General features: G+C 36.0%; 1 protein-coding gene and 1 pseudogene across 4 annotated transcripts in view; one reads left to right on the forward strand and one right to left on the reverse strand.

Moving 5' to 3' along the window:
* The window catches only part of LYST (lysosomal trafficking regulator), a 227,792-nt gene that overhangs the window by 58,276 nt on the left and 145,863 nt on the right, over positions 1–23,653 (reverse strand). For all 4 annotated transcript variants that reach the window (XM_055235072.2, XM_055235071.2, XM_055235074.2 and 1 more), the window contains exons 31-40: positions 22,013–22,219; positions 14,748–14,924; positions 14,095–14,171; positions 13,768–13,956; positions 10,986–11,131; positions 10,801–10,897; positions 9,625–9,686; positions 8,108–8,163; positions 4,038–4,190; positions 671–915 (exon numbers count right to left, since the gene is read on the reverse strand). In XM_055235072.2, coding sequence (XP_055091047.1) covers positions 671–915; positions 4,038–4,190; positions 8,108–8,163; positions 9,625–9,686; positions 10,801–10,897; positions 10,986–11,131; positions 13,768–13,956; positions 14,095–14,171; positions 14,748–14,924; positions 22,013–22,219 — 1,409 coding nt within the window. The remainder of the gene's footprint in view (positions 1–670; positions 916–4,037; positions 4,191–8,107; positions 8,164–9,624; positions 9,687–10,800; positions 10,898–10,985; positions 11,132–13,767; positions 13,957–14,094; positions 14,172–14,747; positions 14,925–22,012; positions 22,220–23,653) is intronic.
* Positions 18,292–19,380, forward strand: LOC129458800 (L-lactate dehydrogenase A chain-like; annotated as a pseudogene).

The following is a 23,653-nucleotide window of genomic DNA, read 5'->3' on the forward strand; positions in this document are numbered from 1 at the left end:
TGAGACCATCCTGGCCAACATGGTGAAACCCCGTCTCTACTAAAAATACAAAAATTATTTGGGCGTGGTGGCACGCGCCGGCAGTCCCAGCTACTCGGAGGCTGAGGCAGGAGAATCACTTGAACCCGGGAGGCAGAGGTTGCAGAGTGAGCCGAGATTGCGCTACTGCGCTCCAGCCTGGTAACAGAGCGAGACTCTGTCTCAAAAAAAAAAACGCTATTCTAGGTATATGTTCAGAGATATAGCAACCAAATATGGCAATGGACCTGATTCAAGACAACCAACTATAAAAAGCTATCTTTGAGAGAATCAGGGGACATTTGGAAATGGACTAGATATTACATGGTATCATGGAATTATTGCAGTTTTCTTACACGTGATAATAGCACTGTGGTTGAGATGTTCTATTTTTTAAAGAGATGCATACTGTAGAACAAAGAAGTGACATAACAAGATGTCTGTGATTTGCCTTAAATAAGAAAAAAAGATAATGTAAGTTTGGCAAAAATCTTCATAATTCACAATTGTTGAACCGGGGTGATAGGTATTTGGGTTCTTATATAATTCTTCTATTTTGTGCATGTTTGAAATTTTTCATAACGAAAACTTTAATAAAGAAATACAACATATGGATGGATGAACCCTAAGGGTGATGATTCTTTTAACTTACCTGTATATCAACGGATCATTGAGGTCAAGTGTCTCACTAACGTAGTCAGCAAGTATAAATGGGAACACAGGATACTGCATGAGATCATTGAAGGATCGGCCAGCATGTTTGTTTAAGTGAGTCAAATATTCAAAATTAGTAATTTGCCCAGTATACCATAAATTTATCAGAGCGGTGATGTTGCCATATTCCAGAAGATTAGGGAGGTTATTTGTGAGTATATTGTGGTATACATCATCACGAACCTAAAAGGGAAGGAGAAAAAAAAAACCCAGATATTATTTTTAGTCTTATTGGCACTTTTCTCCAAAGAACCCATGACATTATAGACATGTTACAAATCTCATGTCCTCCAAAAAAATATTTTTTTCTCAGTAACATTAATGGGTAGAGAACTGAGATTCAAGTCCAGGTCATCCTCCAGAGGCTGGGCTCTTCACCACTATGCTTCACTGCTGGAGAAATATGTTAATAAAAAACTTCTAAGAAAAAGTTTGTATAGAAAAGTCACTTAAGACACAGATACTAAAAGAAAAAAAATAAGGAATAAAGAAGAGTTTTCTTCTAAATAAATGCAATATGGTGTAGTAGAAACAGCACGTTCTTCTGAATTGGACAGATCTGGTCTATTTTCCTGCTAACCTTCTGTGCTACAGTTACCATGTCTATAATATGGCAGTGATAATATTTCTCTCATAAGAATTAAATAAAGTATCCTATGTAAATAGGATATTTGATTTTCACTACTGATTGAAAACATATATAAACTTTTTTTAGAGATTCACAATAGTTTTGTCACAGAAAAGGGGTATTGGTTCTTTTAAAGCAATTAAATAACGATTGCTAATAAATGAAAAAAACAGACAAGATGAGCTTTGCTAAAAACAGATATGAAATACCCATTCTAAGCAGGTATATGCTTCAGACATAGGAAGAAGAGCCACAGATATGGATAATAAGAGAGTGAACTTAATGAGGAAATGTACTGGTAGTTATGGAATAGGCAAAACCACAAAGAATAGAACATCCTAAGCCTGTAGCCTAAATCTGAAGGTTGCCAATTGTTGGCGCTAAGGTCCACGGAAGGGAATTTATGACAGACTATAAGCCAAGCCCTGGAAGGAAAAGGAGGCATTCATTTATTCAACAAATATGAATTGAATACCTACATACCAGTAGTGTTCAAAATTCTGAAGAACTGGGACTTAACAAAGCAAAGACTTGGCATTCTACTGGGGAGAGGCAGAAAATGCTGGATGCTAATACATCCTATAGAGAAAAACAGACCAAAGTGAAGGAGGTAAGATGCTTGGTGGAGAGGGAGGGGTGGCTATTTTATAGAGTCAGGGAGGGCCTCTCTGATAAGAAGATATTTGATCAGGAAACTTGAAAAAGTGACAAAGCAAATCATTTGGATTTCTAAGGAGAAAAACATTCCAGGCAACAGTGAATGCAAAGTCCCCGAGGCACTGGTGTGCCTGACATTCAAGGCATGGATGGAGTAGACAGAGTGAGGGATAGAATGGCAGACAATGATGTCAGAGAGGTAACAAGGTACGAGATTAACCAGGGCTTTATCAGGTTATTGGAAGGATGTTACCTTTAACTGAATGTGACATGAAAGTGATTGAAGGATTCTGAGCAGAGAAAAGATATGATCCAACATACTTTAGCTGCTGTGTTGAGAACAATCTGAAGTGGGGCTAAGGGGCTTTCTATAGAGGAGGGCAGAGAAATGGTAGTGAAGGGACTGGAGGTCAAGAAAGGGTTTGTCAAAGTCATTGTAGCTGAAAGTCACTACAGCACCGAGCAAGTTTTTTTTTTTTTTTTTTTTTTTAGATGGAGTCTCACTCTGTTGCCCAGGCTGGAGTGTAATGGCATGATCTTGGCTCACTGCAACCTCTGCCTCCCAGGTTCAAATGATTCTCCTGCCTCAGCCTCCCAAGTAGCTGGGACTACAGGCATGTGCCACCATGGCCCGCTAATTTTTGTATTTTTAGTAGAGACGGGGTTTCACCATGTTGGCCAGGCTGGTCTTGAACTCCTGACCTCATGATCTGCCTGCCTCCGCCTCCCAAAATGCTGGGATTACAGGCATGAGCCACTGTGCCCGGCCCTGAGCAAGTTTAAACTACTTCGTTTCAGTCATTTTGGGGAATCAGAATTTAACACAATTTTGGAGGTCAAAAATGATCATCATATAACCAAGGCTTTACTTTAATTAGGACTAAGAAATATGGCAATTTTTATTTGATTTTAGAAACAGTATGGATGCAGGAAGGCCAGTTAGGAGGCTACTGTAAATGATTCTGGCAAGAAATGACAGTGGCTTAAACCAGGATGGTAGCAGTGGAAGCAGTCAGACTCTTGATGTATTCTGAGGACAGAGCCAACAAAACCTATTAATAGAGTGTATGCAGGGTATGAGAGAAGAACAAGAGTCTTGGATAATCTCAAGAGTTTTGGCCTGGGCATTGGAAAGATGGAGTTGTCATTTACTGAGATAGAGAAAACTGGAAGGAAATTTTGGGAGGAAGATTAGAAGTTCAGTTTTGTACAGGTTAAGTTTGAGATGCCAATTAGTGACTTCTAAATGGAGACACCAGTTGGAAGTTAAATATGTGAGTGTGACATTCAGGGGAGAGGTTTGGGTAGTGACACAAATGTGTAAGTTGTTAGAATACAGATGGTATTTTAAAGTCATAAGACTGGATGAGAAGAGAAGAGGTCTGAGGAAGGAGCCCTGCAACACACCAAGGAGGCGTCTGCAACCAAGACTGAGAAGCAATGGCTGGTAAGGTATAAGAACTAAGAGAAAATGGTAACCCAGAAGCCCAGGGAGGAAGGTTTTATTTAAGGAGAGAAAAATCAGCTGGGTCAAACGCTGCCAATAGGTCAAGTAAAATGGGGACAAAGAAAGATTACGACATTACAGGTTTAGCAATATAGAGGTTACCGATGACCCTGACGAGAGTGGTGAGAAGAAGAAAGTCTGTCTGAAGCATTTCAAAAGAAAACTGGAGGCAGCAAGCATATGCAACTTTCCCCAACAGTTTTTCTATAAAGGAGAGCAGAGAAATCGTGGCCGAAGAGATTAGAGGTCAAGAGAGTTTGTCAAAGATGGACTCTGCTACAGCACTGAGCAAGTTTAAATTACTCCTTTCAGTCATTTTGGTGAATCAGAATTTACCTCATTTTGGAGGTCAAAGACAATCCTCACATAACAAAGGCTTCACTTTAAATAGGACTAAGAAACATGGCAATTTTTATTCGATTTCAGTAAACCTTCATGTAATCAGTGTGAGTATAGTTTCACTGGCCCATGAGCACTTAAACAATATATATCAATTAATAAGGGTGAATTTACCTTGGTGTTATCAAATGCCAACAGGAGTGTTCTGCCATTTGTTAGAAAGATTTCTACAGCATTATCTCTCAATTGCCACCAACGCTTGTGAACTTCTTTAATTTCTTCATATGTCCAGGAAAATGATGCTGGTTCCAACTCTCCCTGAAGGCTCTAAGACAAAGAAATAGGCAAAAGTATTTGTTTTACCAGAAATATAAATAATTATTTTAATTTTAGATTTTAAAAAGCATCAAAATAAAACAAAATCTTTTTGTGGCAGATGGCAGATAAGATTACCTGAAAACTCTCCCAATGCAAAACGCCTCAAAATGATTGATAAAATTTAGAAATAAAAAAAAAATTAATAGGCTTTATTTTTTAGACTAGTTTTAGGTTTACAGAAAATTGAGCAGATAATACAGAATTCTCATGTATCCTCCCCTCCCTTGGCCCTGCCCTCACAGTTTCTCTATTATTAAAGCTTGCATTTGGTGTGGGACATTAATTACAATTGATGAACCAATATTGCTACAATTTTTCTTACCTAAAGTCCACAGTTTATATTCACTCTTTGTGTTGTACATTCCATGGGTTTTGACAAATGTATAATGACATGTATCTACCAGCACAATATCATGCAAAAACCCTCGGTACTCCACCTACTCATCCCTCCTTTCCTCTCCCCAACCTCTGGCAACCACTAATTTGTTTACTGTCTCTATAGTTTTGCCTTTTCCAAAATGTCATATAGTTTGAATCATACAGTATATAGCCTTTTCAGGTTGGCTTCTTTTACTAAGCAAATATCCTTTTAAATACATAGCTGAGCTTGCAATAAAACAAGGGAAATGATATCCCCAGAAGTAAAAAATGTAGAGGAACTGGAAAATCAGCACTAAGCAGGGAGTGATACTCTGGTTGCTCTGTTGTATGTGTCTGCATACGCATGCATGTATGCACATACCCCAGTTTCAGAAACGAATTGACGTAGGTTCACAGCAACTTGAGGACAGAAGATGAGGCCCTGGGCCCCTAGAATCAGGGTGTGGAATTGAGATTGCTTCAGAAAGCTAAAACCTAGGAAGGGATTTGTTCCTAATGAAAGATTAGACAAACAAATGTGCCCATCAATAAAGGGGAATAGGCCGGGTGCGGTGGCTCATGCCTGTAATCCCAGCACTTTGGGAGGCGGAGGCAGGCAGATCACTTGAGGTCAGGAGTTCAAGACCAGCTTGGCCAACATGGTGAAACCCCATCTCTACTAAAAATACAAAAATTAGTCGGGAGTGGTGGCAGGCACCTGTAGTTCCAGCTACTCGGGAGGCTGAGGCAGGAGAATCACTTGAACCCAGGAGGCAGAGGTTTTGGTGAGATGAGATCACGCCACTGCACTCCAGCCTAGGTGACAGAGTGAGACTCTGTCTTAAAAAAAATAAAAAAAATAAAAATAAAAATAAAGAGGATTAACCAGGACGCAAGCTTGTCTCTTTTGGCCTGGAGCCTAGAGCATAGAAAAAAAGTCTCTCTCTGAGAATTCATAACTGTGGGCCTGCCATCATACAGATTTAGGTTAAATCCACGTCTGGATGGCCTGGAAATGCCCGAGCTGTGAAACAGTTCTCATGCTTCCAAGTCATCCAGCAAAGGGAAAGCAGAGTCTCTGGAGGAGCATTCCTGGAACTAATGGGGCATTCCTGCAAATAAAGCCCCACTCACTAAATGTAAGCTGACAGATCAACACATACCAAATTGACAGATCAACACATACCAACACATACCAACACATTTCCCTGCCCGGTGGTCAACAGAAGAAAAGAAGATGAGAAAAGAATCACTGGAAGGTTGAATCTGCTTGAGAGTATTAATCCTAGTGTACTCAGACAAACCCCCACATTCTGAAATGAAGAAGTAGGGACCACAGGGCCTACACATCCTACTATCACTAGGTCCCTCCCAAAGTACAAAATCAAGAAAAACTTAAAAAAAATGCATCTAAATCTTTTGTAAATTGTAACTAAAAACATAAATTATGTTATTTAATGCTTTTAATAGAGAAATAATGAAAAGTTTCTACTAAAGTTTAAAACTAGCTAGAATTTATCTCCTCAAATCAACCTGCATCCTAGTTTTCTTTTTTTTTAATCAGTTTTTTTCCTTTTTAAAAAATTGCATTTACTTACTCTTCTGAGTTGACTAACAGGAAGCTCAGAGCAAATTTAGGACTCAATTGCCAAGAACTATTTTATCCCAGGCTCTTTATCTTTCCAAAACCTTAATTTTTTTTCTTAGATTCAAATTATCCTACTCTGTGTGTTTTACTATTGTTCTTGGTCCAAAATAATTTTTATAAGTAGAGGCAGGGAATACATTATGAATAAAATAAAATGTCTTAATGAAAATGTAATATTTTCATACTTAAAACTGAATTCTTCCTTTGTTTAGTTTCAACATTCATTCAACATATATTAATTAACCATCTATGCACAAGGTACTCTGCTAAGTGCTCTGCATGAAATAAATCTGTACGGGTCAAAAAGGGGGCATGAAATATTTGTATACACATTTGCACACACAACGCAAGATACCAAATGTTATGTAAGAAGAACCAACATTACAAAAGTACATAGGAAAGAAGGATCGTTCAATCTATTAAGAAGCAAGGGCATTTTTAGATTTTTAAAAAAAATTTTCCTCTTTATTTAAATATGAAACACATTTATAGCATGCAAGTTGACTTAAAATTAAATGGTGTCTTCCCAGACCAAGTATTTGTGAATGTATCCTCAAGCACTGAAAATAAACCAACATATTCGACAGGTGGACTCAGACTCTTCTGTCACCTCATGTCAAATGGAGTTAAACACAAATTGAGTAGAATTTTTAAGGGGAAAAACTCATCTTTTGGACATACAAAAAAGTTGTCCATACATCAACTATTAAATTCCTTGGCTGATAAAAGGATACATCTTGAAAAATAACATAACTATATTTTACTATCTGGGACAAACCCTGTGGTAATTGCTATATAAATGAGAAAAGAATGCTGTTCATATTTCTGACTACTTTAAACACGTTCATGACTTTTTTTTACATTATTTATTTTATAACCAAACTTCATGTTTTCACTCATTACTTTCTTTCTTTTTTTTTTTTTTTTGAGACAGAGTCTCGCTCTGTTGCCCAGGCTGGAGTGCAGTGGTGTGATCTCGGCTCACTGTAACCTCCACCTCCCGGGTTCAAGCGATTCTCCTGCCTCAGCCTCCCAAGTAGCTGGGATTATAGGCGCCACCACCACAACTGGCTAATTTTTTTGTATTTTTAGTAGAGACGGGGTTTCACCATGTTGGCCAGGCTGGTCTCGAACTCCTGACCTCAGGTGATCCACTCGCCTCAGCTTCCCAAAGTGCTGGGATTACAGGCATGAGCCACTGCGCCCAGCCTAATTTATCTAAAATAAAATATATATTAATAATTAAACCACACATAATCTCATTTAGTATATCCTTAGGAATTCCTGGCTTTAGAACTTTTCTGAAACAAAAAGCTTATTTCTCCTATTACAGGAATCTCAAAAAATATTTTAATGGCATAAAAGATAATTCAAATAAAAAGCTTTATTATACAAAAAATATGTCTTTATTTTCCGATTATCAGTCTGTCTAGAATAACAATTATCATTATTAAGCTATGTGAATATCAGAATTACTTAAGTTATTCAATTATTTAATATTTTTCCTTTCTTTCTGAAGGCAAAGGTACTTGATAGTGAACTGGGAGTGGCAAGGAGTAGATATTTGTTGCAATGGAGGACAGTAATAAGAAGGAATGAACATAAATTGATATAATAGGAGCATTTAGAATATGTCTTATATTAACTACTATGAGACTTGGGCCATAAGCCAGAGGAGATGGTACAGTCTTCTTTTTAAAATTATATTTAAAAAAATGTTTGGAACTCAGACCAATCTATACATAGAGTGACAAAGAATGAAATCTAATAGTTCTTCCTTCTCTCTAGTTATACTGAATTGATACATTTTTGGAATCTGTCTAGATTTATGTAAATACAGACTTAAGCCTCTACTCACCGAACTTTCAATTGTATCAGAAGCATTATCTTCCACAAAATACATTCCACATTTACCTGCAGAAAGTAATTGGATATAAGGGTTTTAAAATGTATGTGCACACTACCATTCATGGTTTAATGCATGGTCTCCGGAGTCCTTTGGTCTGAATTTGAATCTCACTACCTTGACACAGTTCCTGGCACTCAATAAATATTTTTGAATAGTATCCATGAAGTCTTGGGCAAGTTGCTTTACCTCTTTGTGTCTTAATTTCTTTATTAAAAAAAAAAAAGATTGCAGGGAGCTCTATTTCACAGAGCTACTATGGGAATTAAATTAGAATATATGCAAAATGCATATGTGCTCAGTGCTAAATAAATGTTGGCTATTTATTATTACCATTATTCTTACATTACTAGCATATCGATTTGCTTTATTTTGTTACACACTAATTAAAGTCAAGTGGTAAGCCAAATTATCTAGCAAAAGAGAAATCCTTAATTATTTTGCAGACTGAGATACTCAATAGGGTAGAGTAGGCCCTAAACATAGCCTCCAACATTTTCCTGTTTCATAGGCTGGCTGTTGCTAACCCATGTCCCTACATTGCATTTTAAAATGTTGGGAACTTCTCTGAGGTTCTGCCCCCTGCATGCTCATCACCCTTGAGTACTGAGTGGACCTTGAAGTAGTGGCATGGCTAGCTCAGAGAAAGGTACTATCTCCATCCTTGTGATGGTGGGGCTCAGTCCCAGCAGGCTTGAAGCTCCATATCTTGGACCTTGGAGGCTGTAGCTTACAACATTCATTCTCAAATTTGAAGGTACATCAAATCACTGGAGGGCTCATCAGAACATAGACTGGGCCCCACCCTCAGAATTTCAGATTCATCAAGTCTGGACTGAGGCGTGAGAATGTGCAATTCTAAGAAGCTCCCATGAGATGCTGATGCTACTGATTCAGGGTTCTCACACTTTGAGAACCTAGCCTACAGCATACAGATTGGTTCTTTAAGGGAACAGAGATCAAGTGGTATAATTGTTTTCCTTCATATTTTGAGAATAAAATTTCCAAACAAATATAACTATATAGGTATCCACGGACTAACAATCTTGGCCTTTCTCTCAGAAGCACAATAGAGAATATAAATTATGGACAATCTTAAAGTAGACATATTTTTTATGGACAGTTATATCTGATAAAATAGTAGGTAAGTATATCAATAATTTTTCACTTTAAAAAATCTAAATTGGCATATAATAAAAGAAATGGTTAAATATAAAATTGCATATTCATGAAGAAACAATTTTATAAAAACTAAAATGCTATTCACATGCTTTTCAGAACACAAGATATCATTTCTTCACATTCATGAGTCATATGCAATTACATATAATGTTAAGGCAAATTAGCCTATATGATACTACAGAAAGTTTATCCAATTTAATGGCATGTTGTCAAAAAACACTTTAAATAATCTAAGAATAAAATAAGGCCGGGTGAATATGTGCAAAATTCTTCAAAATTTGACTTACCTAGTAACAATTCACCAGCTGTCTCTCTAGATGGTGCAACACTGATACATCTTCGATTTACTCTGTCAAAACATATTTAAAATTACTATGACTAAATGTTTTGACTAATTTCAGGGAGTATATGCTTTATTTTACCTAGTAAAAGATTTCTGCAAAGCAGACTAGATAGAGTTCCAATAGCATGAGGTATCTTGTCGAAACCCACATGAAAATATTAGCTCCTTTTTTAGCATTCTATTAGAAAAGAAATAACTGAAATGCCCAGAAAAAGCTAATAATCCCTATAACCTTAGACAGAATATAGAAATTAAGTTATTTAAAAGAGATATCAATATTTTATATTTTCTAGTAAACAAGCAAACATTGTTTCACGCCTCTGATACTTCAAATACATTTTTTGTGTGTGCTCTATTTATTTTTGTATTATTTATTTGTTATGTACCATTATTGTATTATTTACATTATTATGAAGGTAATTTATCAAATACATTTTTAAAAAAGCCTAGTATTCTAGGAAAAACACAGGATTTGGAATCAGAAAGTTCCTTTGTGTTCTCAGCCAATTATCTTCTTTGTGTCTCTGTTTTTCATCTATGAAATGGGTATAATAACAACCACAATAACTGCAATGATAATACTATCAATAGTTAATATATAATAACATACTTAATACTCAACAATGCTATGATACCTATTATTATTTCTTCATTTAATAGATGAGGTAACTGAGACAGAGGGGTTAGGTAACTTGCCTAAGATTAAAGAGCTAGTAAGAGCAGGAACTGGAATCTGAGTCTTTAATCACTACATTATATTGCCTCTTGATGATACCACCAGCAGCTCTATCTATATTAATAGATAGAGATGTTAAACAGTCAATTACAAAATATGTGTGTGTGTATACATATATATGTGTGTGTGTGTGCGTGTGTGTTTGTGTGTGTGTATGTATACTAACAAGGGCCAGAACATGATGACTGAAATCCCATGAACCCTTGCTATCAGAAATGTCATTTCCTTTTGGATTTTGGCCATATAACCTTGTCCTCCCTTGAGCCTTTCCTGTTTAGGATTTTTCTGAAAATGATGGCATTATATAAAATAAATATTACATAAACACTACAATAAGCTGTTGTATATTCATGAAAGAGTGAAGGTCTATTGATTCAAAATTACCTTATAGATTCACTTGCAGCTTTGTCTTTGACAGTAGAAGAGAAAGAAGAATGAGTTTTGTCTTCAAATAGGTAAGAGAGTGGTGGTTTGACAACATCTGTTGAGGAGAAAAGTAAATATTATCTTTATCTAATGACCACAGTTCTCTGCTATGTTTACATGTTGAGTCAAGAAGCCACTATTACCTTCTGATTTTTGTCTATCCCTAAGGAGATACTTATTTGGAATAGTTAAATAACATCTCTGTAAACGTCTCCTCTCTCGATTTGGCCCTTCTGTGGGATCCAACTGCCATGAGGTTGGATAGTAGATGGGGTCATACCATACTGCTCTGCAAGTAAAAAGATTAAAAGGTGTTTTAAGTGACCATCCAGGACTTGTAGCTATAAAAAAAATCATTATAGAGATTGAATAAGTAAGTCACAACTGATCCGTTAATTTAAAAACTCCAAATGTTTATATATTTGATCAGGGAATGCATATACAAGTACAAATAATAAAATCTAAGTGTCTTTTTGCTCCTGAATCTCAGTCTCCCAGTTCCTCGCCTGAAGGCAAGCTCTGCTTCCAGTTTCTTTCAACTATTAAATTTTTTAAAAGATATGTAATGACTACTATGAACACTTTAGCAACATAATATAACATGCTGGATTTAATATGGTTAGGTAAATTTTTTTTTTCCAAATTAATTTTTTACATTTCCCATTTTGCCTAATTTTTCTTTTTTTTTTTGAGACGGAGTCTGGCTGTGTCGCCCAGGCTGGAGTGCAGCGGCACGATCTTGGCTCACTATAACTTCTGCCTCCCCAGCTCAAGTGATTCTCCTTCCTCAGCCTCCCAGGTAGCTGGGATTACAGGCTCCCACCATACCTGGCTAATTTTTGTATTTTTTTAGTACAGATGGGGTTTCATCATGTCAGCCAGGCTTGTCTCAAACTCCTAGCCTCAAGTGATCCACCCACCTGGGCCTCCCAAAGTGTTGAGATTACAGGCATGAGCCACCTCACCTGGCCTCATTTTGCCTACTCTCTAATGAAAGAAATAAAATCAGTTTCTTTCTGTGGTATGAATCACGTTTTTAAAAAGATTTTCAAATAAATTTTATCTGGCTGGGCACGGTGGCTCACGCTTGTAATCCCAGCACTTTGGGAGGCCGAGGCGGGCGGATCACGAGGTCAGGAGATCGAGACCACAGTGAAACCCCGTCTCTACTAAAAATACAAAAAGAAAATTAGCCGGGCGTGGTGGTGGGTGCCTGTAGTCCCAGCTACTCGGAGAGGCTGAGGCAGGAGAATGGTGTGAACCCGGGAGGCGGAGCTTGCAGTGAGCGGAGATTGCGCCACTGCACTCCAGCCTGGGCGACAGAGCGAGACTCCGTCTCAAAAAAAAATAATAAAATAAATTTTATCTTAGATGAAATAAGACAGGAAAAACATATTAAATGCATTTTTAGAAATAAATAAGAGAAAAAATACCCTTATTCATACCCTACACATACCAAAATACTGATAGTGGTTGTCCTTTTTTTTTAAAACGTGCATCTGTTTTTAATTTGTAGTTATGATCATTATGATCATTTTTCTATAACTTGCCTTATTTTACTGAAACAGTATCATCTTTATCTCATCATTTTGAATGGCTGCCCAATACAGAGGTAGATGCATTGTAATGTATTTAACCATAGTACTGTTAATAAATAACTTGTTTCTAATTCATTCACTAGCATAAATAATGCAGAGATGAAAACTTTTATGTTTACTTTCTTTTTCTTTTTCTTTTTTGACAGGGTCTCACTCTGTTGCCCAGGCCAGAGTGCAGTGGCATGTTCATAGCTCACTGTAGCCTTGAACTCCCGGGCTCAAGTGATCCTCCCACCTCAGCCTCCCAAAGTACTAGACTACAGGTGTGAGCCACTGTGCCCGGCCTGCCTTCCATATTTTGAATATTTTCCTTAGGATAGAATCACTAAAACAGGATAACTGAAGCTAGAAGTAAAATGTTTTTAGGATGATTAATACATATTGTCAAAATGTACAATGCCACCAAAGTTCTGAGAAAGGACAGCTAATATCCTGCTGTGAATATTGGCAGCCAAAATTTTTGTTAACATAAAAAGTAAAATGTGGTATCTAGAGGTTCCAGAAAACCAAATTAGCCTCTAGCAATATTGAGTATTTTCCCATGTGTTTGGTAATTCATTTGTCTTATGTGAGGAATGTGTTCATGCCTTTTGCTCATTCAAACTTCTGGGATCATAATATTTTACTTTAGAATCTGTGTAAGTTTTTCAAACAATAAAAATAATTCTTTATTTGCTGAAAATATATTTCCAGGCTTTTTTGTTGTTGTCATGGTTGTTAAATACACTGGAAAAAATTAAGGTTAAAATCCATTGATTTATTTGCAGTTTCTTCTATTGCATTTGAGCTTAGAAAGTCATCTATCCTTCAAAGAGTTGACAAATATCCTATTATCTTCTACTTTATAAACTTTTTGAGTAATTATTTTATCCATATGGAATTTACTTTAGTGTCTAATGTTCAGTGTATTTTAGTACATCAAAGTCATATGAATAAGTTATCTTAACTAAATTTAGAGAATAATACCTTAATTTCCCTCTTTTTGTTATTTGTAATACATATTTTAAATTAGTTAGAAAAATATATTTTTCTCAACCATCCTGTTTCAGTGATTTCTCTGTTCTTTTACAAAGACCATATTTTAAAATTAAGCCAATTTTACTATCTAGATGAGCTACTGCCCCCTCTCATTACTTTTCTTCCTCAAGAATTAAAAAAAAAAACTCATATGATTATTCTTTAAGATGAAAAAAATCACAAATGATTAAACAAAAAATTGTTTAATGAAATGATTTTATGAGTCTGAATTCTGGAATATAAATTCAGTTTAACATCAATATCTTAAATCTTCATGGAAGTCAATTTTAACTGACCTCCCGCAGCTTACCTATCATGTGTCAGTTGCTGAATAAGTTCCTGCCAATGTCTGCTGGCACTCAAATCTACTTTATACATTCCTCTGATATGCTGGATCACCTTTTTTCTCTCAATTCCTTGGGAGAGAGACACTGCCTGGGTGATATCTGCAGCTATTTTAGATATATCCTTTGATTTTGAATCCAGACGCTGAAAGAGACTAAACAAATAATAAGATTGTCCATAGTTAAGCATACATGGAACGTATTTATCAGAACATGATACTTTAAAACTAAAAGTATATGTGAAATCTAATGGATTCCTAAAATACATGCCTTTGGAACATATAAAATCTTACCTTTGTTGATTATTGTTAACTGTTTTCTGCCAAGCAGCTTTATTCACTCCTTCTTCAGTTTCATATTTCTTTTGTTCCTAAAAGATTTAGATAATAATATACTATATAAAATTTATTATTTCTCACCTAACATTAGCACAGAGCCCAACAAACTAATTTTAAAACCCAGTTAACAAAGGAAAAACAATTGTCCCTAAGAGACCAGAATATTAAAATAAATGAACCATCTAAACTATGTTATAATGTTATAATTCTGTGTCTATATAATTTAGGTCACATAAGTTAGAGTAGAATGGTTAACCAGGGTTGCTAAACCTGATGAGTTTACATAGTTGCTTGCCTCCTTACTCTGCTTTTTCATTAAAGAACCTCTAACTCAAGGTATGCTTCAGCTTGCTTGTCACTTTAAAAATCTTTCCTTCACTGAAGGCTACTGATAATGGATACTGATGACCACAGAGAACAAAATGCTCCTTAAAATAAGCCTATTTTTTCTCACATAGAAAAAAGCAATACATTATATAGGAAAAATAAAATAAAATAATCATTTCAAGTTCATCATCAATGATACTCTGCTCTTGAAAAAGTAGTGTCAATCATTCTTTACCTATGATGGAATCTCCTAAGAAAGTACTATGGTTTCATTGACTCACCTCTTTGATCATTTTAATAAGGTCTGCTTTTGTTGATGCACTAGGAGGGATGCACTTGTGACCACATAACTTCAAAGCATTCATAAGCAGTTCTGCTGTGTCTAGCTCTTCTTCAGTCAATTCATCTTGGTGATTATGTATCAACTCTGACAAATACAAAACTAACTTGGCTCCATGCTTTAAAAAAAGTAATAATTTTTTTAGTCATTTAGAATTTTAATTCTTACATTTAAATTACTTAGTAGTAATTAAATTATATTGCTAGATTTATTTGGTTGCATCTGATTTGAATAAAGCACCTACAAAAGACATTCTGAGGATAAGTACAGAAATCTGATTATGCACTGAGTATTTGATGACAGAGGAATAATGCTAATTTTGTTAGATGTAATAATGTTATGTTACATAGGAAAATATTTTAAAAAAAGAATTGAGGTAAAATATCATAATTTCTATATATATGTTAAAATAGTTCAGAAAAAGAAGAAATGATGTCAGTATAATAAAAATAGTAACAATTGTTAAATCCAGGTGATGGTTCCATGGTATTTATTACATTATTCTTTCTAGTCTCTGTATGTTTGAAATTTTTTCTTATAAAATATATTTTAAAAAGCAAGCAAACTAGCCAGCTAGCTTTTGGGGAAAGAATTTTGGAAAGAACTTGCCAAAGGAATACAGGAAAGGAACTGGGATAAAGGAAGATAATTTTTAGTTTTTCTCACAGAAAAACTGAACTAGAAAGGAAAGCTTCCTTTAGACCTTAAAACTTATTTACTCTTCTTCCTTTGGTGAAATTTCTAGAACTAAAACCTATCTTTAGCTTGTAAGCATTCACTACTCCCTAGAACAAAAGGTGAAAAACTCTCAAACCCTACGCAGACAATTCTATGTATATATCCATGGAAGAGTTGTTTTAGCCAATGTTTTATTAACAGGCCCTAAAACCTAAATTTACAGTGTTACTTAAGATAATGACAATTGTCCTTTGCAGCACAAACCTAAACCAAATGTTCATTCATGATTTTTTAAGTGGCCCTTACATGCTGTAGATATTACACCTGATTCTACTATGTACAGTATGTATTATTTAAACAATAATTTTGCCAACAAGTTAAACATATATATTTTACTTTAAAAATCAGCATTGACACAAATATCACTGTATTTAGTTTTATGACATTTTAAACTGTGAATAGTATTAAATGTCAGCAAATGGATCTGGAAATGATTACATTTTGGGTGATATTTAAATTAACATGCTGAATCACATCGTGTCATTTCCCAAAAGCAAAAGATGAACATATGCAATGGTGAAAATAGTACAGCTCATTTTAATGCAACATTTTAAATTAGTCAGACAGCTGCTACCTGACCAAAAGAGAAAAATGAACAGAAGCTCTGTGAGTAAAAGGCCCAAAGAGTTGGCAAATAAATAAAAATGGTAAATGACTAAAAGACTTTCCTAAGTGTGTCTTAAAGGTAATGTTCTTGATATAACTTTAAAAATATTTCAGTTTAGTATTCAATGACATTCAAAAATTATCTTGAAAAACTATCAGAAATGTTTTTATTCATTGTGACTATCTAAAGAAACACATCATTTTCTTAAACACTGAAGTTGTTTCTAATATCTCATTTTAATACCCTCTGATCACTTACTGATTATCATTTCAGGGACTATAAAAGGTGTCACTGGGAATAGATAACAAAAAAATCTTATTTTCAGCCCTTAAAAAACTGATTTAAGGAATTGAATCTGTTAAAGATGAATCCTCAGAAAATAATAAAGTGCTAAAATATGTAAAATATTTCTTTTCAAAGAAGGTTCTAAGAAGGAAGAGTTCTGAGTGGACTACAGAAAGGGAGAAAGGTTTTGAAGAAGGTATAGAGTAATCTGGGTCATGGCCAAATGAATGGATAGAATGGGGATATAGATAGACAAAGGAGAGAGAGGTGTTCTGTGCTGGTGGACAATATGAATAAAACAGCATGACAGAAAAATAAACAGGATGTGAAGAGGTTGCAAGACACAACGATACGATTATCTTGAAAAGAAGAGGGTCAGCAGGCTGGAGGGTTAATCAGAATCAAGTTGTGATGGCAGAAAAGAAGTCTGGGGCTTAAAAAACCCAGGCACATTCCAAATGAAATACAAATTAAATGTATGCAGCTGTGAAAAGGCATAAAGAAGATCACTCTATACTACTATCTAATAATGATCTCTAGGATATACTAAGTGAAGAAAGTAAGGTGCAGAAGAGTGTGTATACTTTGCTATCTTTCTTTGTGTTATGAAGTAGGGGAGAGAATATTTACATGTGTAAATACATGTATACGTAAATTTGCTTGTATCTTCAACAGAAAAAAAAAGTAAGTTACCTACACAGAGAGGGAAAGAATAAGAGCGGAGGAAAGGGATAAAAGCTAGAACCTCTCTGAATGTGCTGTTTCACAATGTTGTTTTTAGAACAATGTAGACATTTCACATGATTAAAAACAAAATTAAGCAAAAACAAAAACCCAAAGGAATCCCAAAAAACTATAAAACAAACTGGAAAAAAAAAAGCCTACCTACCTACCTAACTGGTTGAAGTTGGCAGCCTGACCAAATAAAGAAAACTATTTTAAGTGCTTTTATAATACAGTATTTTCACTGTATAACCATAATAGTATGCTAAGAACAAAAAGAACCACAAAGACATCTTCAACTGCACTCAGAAGGATTGTTATTAGTGATCACGTTGGTCATCTTATTTTGAAAATGTTATATATGTAGAAAGACAAAGCAAATAAGTGATTATGTTAGTGTTAGGAATCAAGATATCAGCATTAGTAAGAAATACAACTAAAAAAATCCAAGAAAAAGTGAAAGTATCAGTATAAACTCATGACTTGTCTTTCTAAAAAAATACGTATTTCCTAGCTTTGTCCACTAAAAAAGCCTGAGAAGAAATGACAACCCAGTAGAAATAAACATACTTAGTCCTTAGATTTGTAGTCTCTAAATACTATCATCTTCTTAAAAGGATATAAGGGCTTCTTGGGAGGGAAGTTGGGTTCTAGGTTTGGGGAAGGAATTGCATAAGGTGGGCCTAGGACATTCTTCTGTGCCAGAAAACAAGGAAGTTTAATCATATTAACTTGTTAAAATGAAAAAGGCCATGTCGACACAACAACTTGAATCTACAGAGGTGTTAATTTTAATATCAAACTGAATAATGACTGCAATAGACTAAAACACATAACATTTATTTTAAAATACCTGAGCTCCTAATGACACTCCAAAAATAAAAACAAATACAAAAATTAGAGGCCACTAGGGGCATGAATTCATCATTCTAAAAATTAATAAACAGGGAAGGAAACAGCATTTATCCTGCTTTTCCTTGACTGACTGTATTTAAAGGTAGCCAAGGTGCTGGAGCCGCTGCCGACGAGTCTGGATCTCATTGCCGCGTGCCCCGACGCCTGCCGGACGTGCATTCCCAATTCCTTTTGTTTCCAAGTCCAATATACTCTCAAGTATACTCTCAATGATACTCTCAAGGATCAGCTTATTCATAATCTTCTAAAGGAAGAACAGATCCCCCAGAATAAGATTACAGTTGTTGGGGTTGGTGCTCTTGGCATGGCCTGTGCCATCGGTATCTTAATGAAGGACTTGGTAGGTGAACTTGCTCTTGTTGATGTCATGGAAGACAAATTGAAGGGCGAGATGATGGATCTCCAACATGGCAGCCTTTTCCTTAGAACACCAAAGATTATCTCTGGCAAAGACTATACTGTAACTGTAAACTCCAAGCTGGTCATTATCACGGCTGAGGCACATGAGCAAGAGGGAGAAAGCCATCTTAATTTGGTCCAGTGTCATGTGAACATCTTTAAATTAATCATTCCTAATGTTGTAAAATACAGCTCGAACTGCAAGTTGCTTACTGTTTCAAATCCAGTGGATATCTTTGACCTATAGTGGCTTGGAAGATAATGGCTTACCCAAAAACCATGTTATTGGAAGTGGTTGCAATCTGGACTCAGCCCAATTCCGTTACCCAATGGGGGAAAGGCTGGGAGTTCACACATTAAGCTGTCATGGGTGAGTCCTTGGGGAACATGGAGATTCTAGTGTGCCTATATGGAGTAGAGCAAATGTTACTGGTGTCTCCCTCAAGACTGTGCACCCAGATTTAGGGACTGATATAGATAAGGAACAGTGGAAAGAGGTTTACAAGCAGGTGGTTGAGAGTGCTTACCAGGTGATCAAACTCAAAGGCTACATATCCTGGGCCACTGGACTCTCTGTGGCAGATTTGGCAGAAAGTATAATGAAGAAGCTTAGGCGGGTGCACCCAATTTCCACCATGATTGGTGGAATAAAGGATGATGTCTTCCTTATCGTTCCGTGCATCTTGGGAGAGAATGGAATCTCAGACCATGTGAAGGTGACTCTGACTCCTGAGGAAGGGGCCCATTTGAAGAAGAGTGCAGATCCACTTTGGGGGATACAAAAGGAGCTGCAATTTTAAAGTCTTCTGATGTCATACCATTTCACTGTCTAGGCTACAATAGGATTTTAGTTGGAGGTTGTGCATATTGTCCTTTTTATCTGATCTGTGATTAAAACAGTGATGTTAAGATGGACTGGGAAAAACATCAATTCCTAAAGTTAGAAATAGGAATGGTTTGTAAAATCCTACAGCTATATTCTGTAGGTACTATATCCTACAGGTAGCTATATCCTGTAGTACCATTCTCTAGGATGGATGGTACTAATCTTGTGTAGTCCTAAACTGGTTTGTGTGAAACAGTTCTGCCACCTCTAAGGCACCACCGCCAATGCTGCACATGCTGCAGTTGGCCCTTGAGCCAGATGGATGTTTACTGTATGTTATATAAATAACTTCCTGGCTCCTTCACTGAACATGTCTAGTCCAACATTTTTTCCCAATCAGACACATCCTGGTTCCATTGTATAAATCCAATATTGCATGTATGGTGCATAATTGTTCCAAAGGATCTTATTTTGTGAACTATATATCTCAGTAGTGTACATTACCATATTATGTAAAGAGATCTACATATAAACAATGCAACCAACTATCCAAGTGTTCCACTAAAACCCACAATAAACCTTGAACAGTGAAAAAAAATAGAAAAAAAAAAAAAGGTAGTCAAATAGTTGACAAGGGAAAGTTCTTCCCTATAGGAAAGTCAGAGCTCATAGATGCTGATGGAATAAGAGACTTAGAGAAATCACTACTTTGTAACTCTTTAATGAAAAAGTGGATCTTGGCAATTATCACCAGTGGCTGCTAAAACTATTAGGTTAAAGATAATATCCTCAGTCTTCATGGGTGAATAAACAACTGGCCTTGGTGATGAAATGGATTGAGAGAGAAGAAAAAGTCAATGACAACCACAGTTAAAAATTTCAAGCTGAAATTCAATAATGATACCACTGACAGACATAAAGTAGTGGGGAAGGGAAGATGGTATGAGAGAAAGTGGACTGTTAACACCACAGTTGAATTTTGATGGATAGCAACTTTGCTGAGTATAAAGGAAAGAAAAAAACACCATTTCAAATTCTCCACAGAAGGAAAATACAGGCTAAATATGCTTCTGTCTTGGGAAAAGGAAGACAGTACCCTCAGTGTACTTGAAAGTGTCTTAATACTGGAAAAAGCACCTAAAAGTATCCCTTCCAGATAGTTTTGACTCCTAACATGATATGAGTTTTCCATGTATTAAAGGGGATATCTATCCTTTTTAATATATCCTCTCTCATCTCTATTGAGGTATAACTTACAGATAATGAAGCATACATATATTAAGTGTTTCTATGAGTTTTGACAATTGCATACATCCATTTAACCACTACTCAAAATAGGATCTAATTTTTTTTTTTTTTTTTTTTTTTTTTTTTTTTTTTTTTTGAGACAGAGTCTCGCTCTGTCGCCCAGGCTGGAGTGCAGTGGCGCCCTCTCGGCTCACTGCAAGCTCCGCCTCCCGGGTTCACGCCATTCTCCTGCCTCAGCCTCTCCGAGTAGCGGGGACTACAGGCGCCCGCCACTACGCCCGGCTAATTTTTTTGTATTTTTAGTAGAGACGGGGTTTCACCGTGGTCTCGATCTCCTGACCTCGTGATCCGCCCGCCTCGGCCTCCCAAAGTGCTGGGATTACAAGCGTGAGCCACCGCGCCCGGCCTAGGATCTAATTTTTATCACCCCAAAAAGTTCCCTTAAACCTCTTTGTAGTCAATTCCCTTTCTCACCATCCCCCTTCCACAGAGACAACTACTGTCCTGAATTCTATTGTCATATCTTGGTTTTGCTTGTTCCTTCAGATGAATAGAATCACAGATTGTACTCCTTTGTGTTTGGCTGTCCCTTTCCCCACTCAATGTTTCTGAGATTCACCCATAATGGTAGGTGTACCAGTAGTCTGTTCCTTTTTAGAGCTGTATAATAGTCTATACAGTGCTGTAGAATAGTCTATACAGATTTCTCTCTACAGGTATACAGAAATCACAATGTGTTTGTACATTCTTCTGTTGATAAGCATTTGAGTATTTGCAGTTTTTGGCCATTATGAAAAAAGGCTGCCATAGATAAACAAGCCTTTTTATGAACATGTGTTTTAATTTCTCTTTCAGGTAAATATCTAAAAATGGAGTAACATGGCCATAAGTTAAATGTATGTTTAATTTTATAAGAAACTGTTAAACAGCCCTCCAATATGGTTTAATGTACCTTTTAAACTTTCCAACTACCACTCTTGAAGTGATAAACTTTATACACTCTGAAATTCTTTTAGGTATTTTGGGTTTGATTATTCCAAATGATTAATAATTTTTTTCTATTTTAACTGACCACATATAGTTTTGAGATATGTTATACATACTGTTGTTTGAGCTATTCAATATAGATGTTTCACAGGTAATATAACACTTTTTTAAAAAGCCTCCAAACAAACCTTAAATAAAACACTTCAAGATGTATTAACACATTACAAAGTATCTGACAGAAACTCTGAAACAGAACTTCTTAATTTAGGCACTAGAAAAAAGATTGGGAAATAAACACAAGGTTAAATTGAGCCTGTGTAAAAGCACCTGAGGAAAGACCTTAGGTTAAAATTGCTTGGTAAGAAAATTATATTTATAAATTAGGCATGAACATTCAGTTTAATTTCAGTTCTTGTTTTATTCAGACTTTATATTTCACCAAACGTTTTACTTATCTTATCAAAGCTGAGATACTTACTTGTAGGGATGGGCTCAGACAGTCTCGTAGTATTTCCTGATGATTTGGTTCATGAACTATTTCAAAAATTTGCTTTCTCTCTTGTGCAGTGTGGGCTGGCGACAAAATATGCACTAGTAGTCTCCCAAGCTGCATTCGGAAGGTCTCCTTACAAGACCACAGAATTTTAGTCCATTGCTGCTTGGAACCACTGGCTTTACTTGAACCCTAAAATCAATCAAGATAGGAACGAACTAGGATCAGACTGCTTAAGCAATACCATGCTAGCCTCAACACAGCCCTAAAGAAGACTATGGAACATGTTTTATTCCAGATTGGTTTTAATAGTCAAAATTAGAAAGAGATATACATATCCATACACATAGGAGTTTAAAAGAGATGGGCATACAACGTTCATAGCAGCATCACTCAAAATAGCCAAAAGGTGGAAACAGTCTGAACGTCCATCAGTGGATGAACAGACAAACAAAATGTGGTATATACATACAATGGAATATTATTCATCCTTAAAGAGGAAGGAAATTCTGACACATGCTACAACATGGATGACCCTTGAGGACATTATGCTAAATAAAATAAGCCATATACAAAAGGACAAATATTGTAGGCTTCTATTTGTATGAGATATCTAGAACAGTCAAACTCACACAGACAGAAAGTAGAATAGTGATTACTGGGTAATGGGGAAAGGGGTGGTAAAAGTTATTATTCATTGGGTACAGAGTTTCATTTGGGATAATTAAAAAGTTCCGGCTGGGTGTGGTGGCTCACACCTGTAATTCCAGCACTTTGGGAGGCCGAGGCAGGTGGATCACCTGAAGTCAGGAGTTCAAGATCAGCCTGGACAACATGGTAAAACCCTGTCTCTACTAAAAATACAAAAATTAGCTGGGTGTGGTGGCGGGTGCCTGTAATCCCAGCTACTTGGGAGGGTGAGGTACGAGAATCGCTTGAACCTGGGAGGTGGAGGCTGCAGTGAGCCGAGACTGGGCCACTGCACTCCAGCTGGGGAGACAGACTGAGACTCCATCTCAGAAAAAAAAAAAGTTCCTAGAGATGGATGGTGGCAATGGCTGCACAACAATATGAATATACTTAGTGCCACTGAATTGTATCCTTAAAAATGGTTAAAATGGTAAATTTTATGTTATGTATATCTTACCACAGTTTAAAACAAGAGATGGATAAAGAAGCTAAAGTTCTAAGCCATGAAAAAATTACCAAAGGCTCAAAAATTATAAATTAAAAAAAGGATCAAAGAACAATGATAAATAAACCTACACTGATTTTGCAATAAAAAAGAGAAAGGATTAATAATAAAGACTTGAATTGTGCTATATTATTGAGTATAATAGTCACAAATTAAGCACCGCATATAGCAGTACCCCCTTACCTGTAGTTTTGCTTTCCACAGTCAACCATGGTCTGAAAATAGTTAAGTACTGTATAATAAGATATTTACTCATTTTAAAAAGAGAGAGACTACATTTACATAACTTTTATTAAAGTATATTGTTATAACTCTTCTGTTTTATTATTATTGGTAATCTCTTACTATGCTTAATTCATAAATTAGACTTTATCATAGGTATGTATGTATGTAAAAAAACATAGTATATACAGGTTTCAGTACCATCTGTG

The sequence above is a fragment of the Symphalangus syndactylus genome, chromosome 19 (genome assembly GCF_028878055.3).
Source record: "Symphalangus syndactylus isolate Jambi chromosome 19, NHGRI_mSymSyn1-v2.1_pri, whole genome shotgun sequence".
NCBI classification, from domain to species: domain Eukaryota; kingdom Metazoa; phylum Chordata; class Mammalia; order Primates; family Hylobatidae; genus Symphalangus; species Symphalangus syndactylus.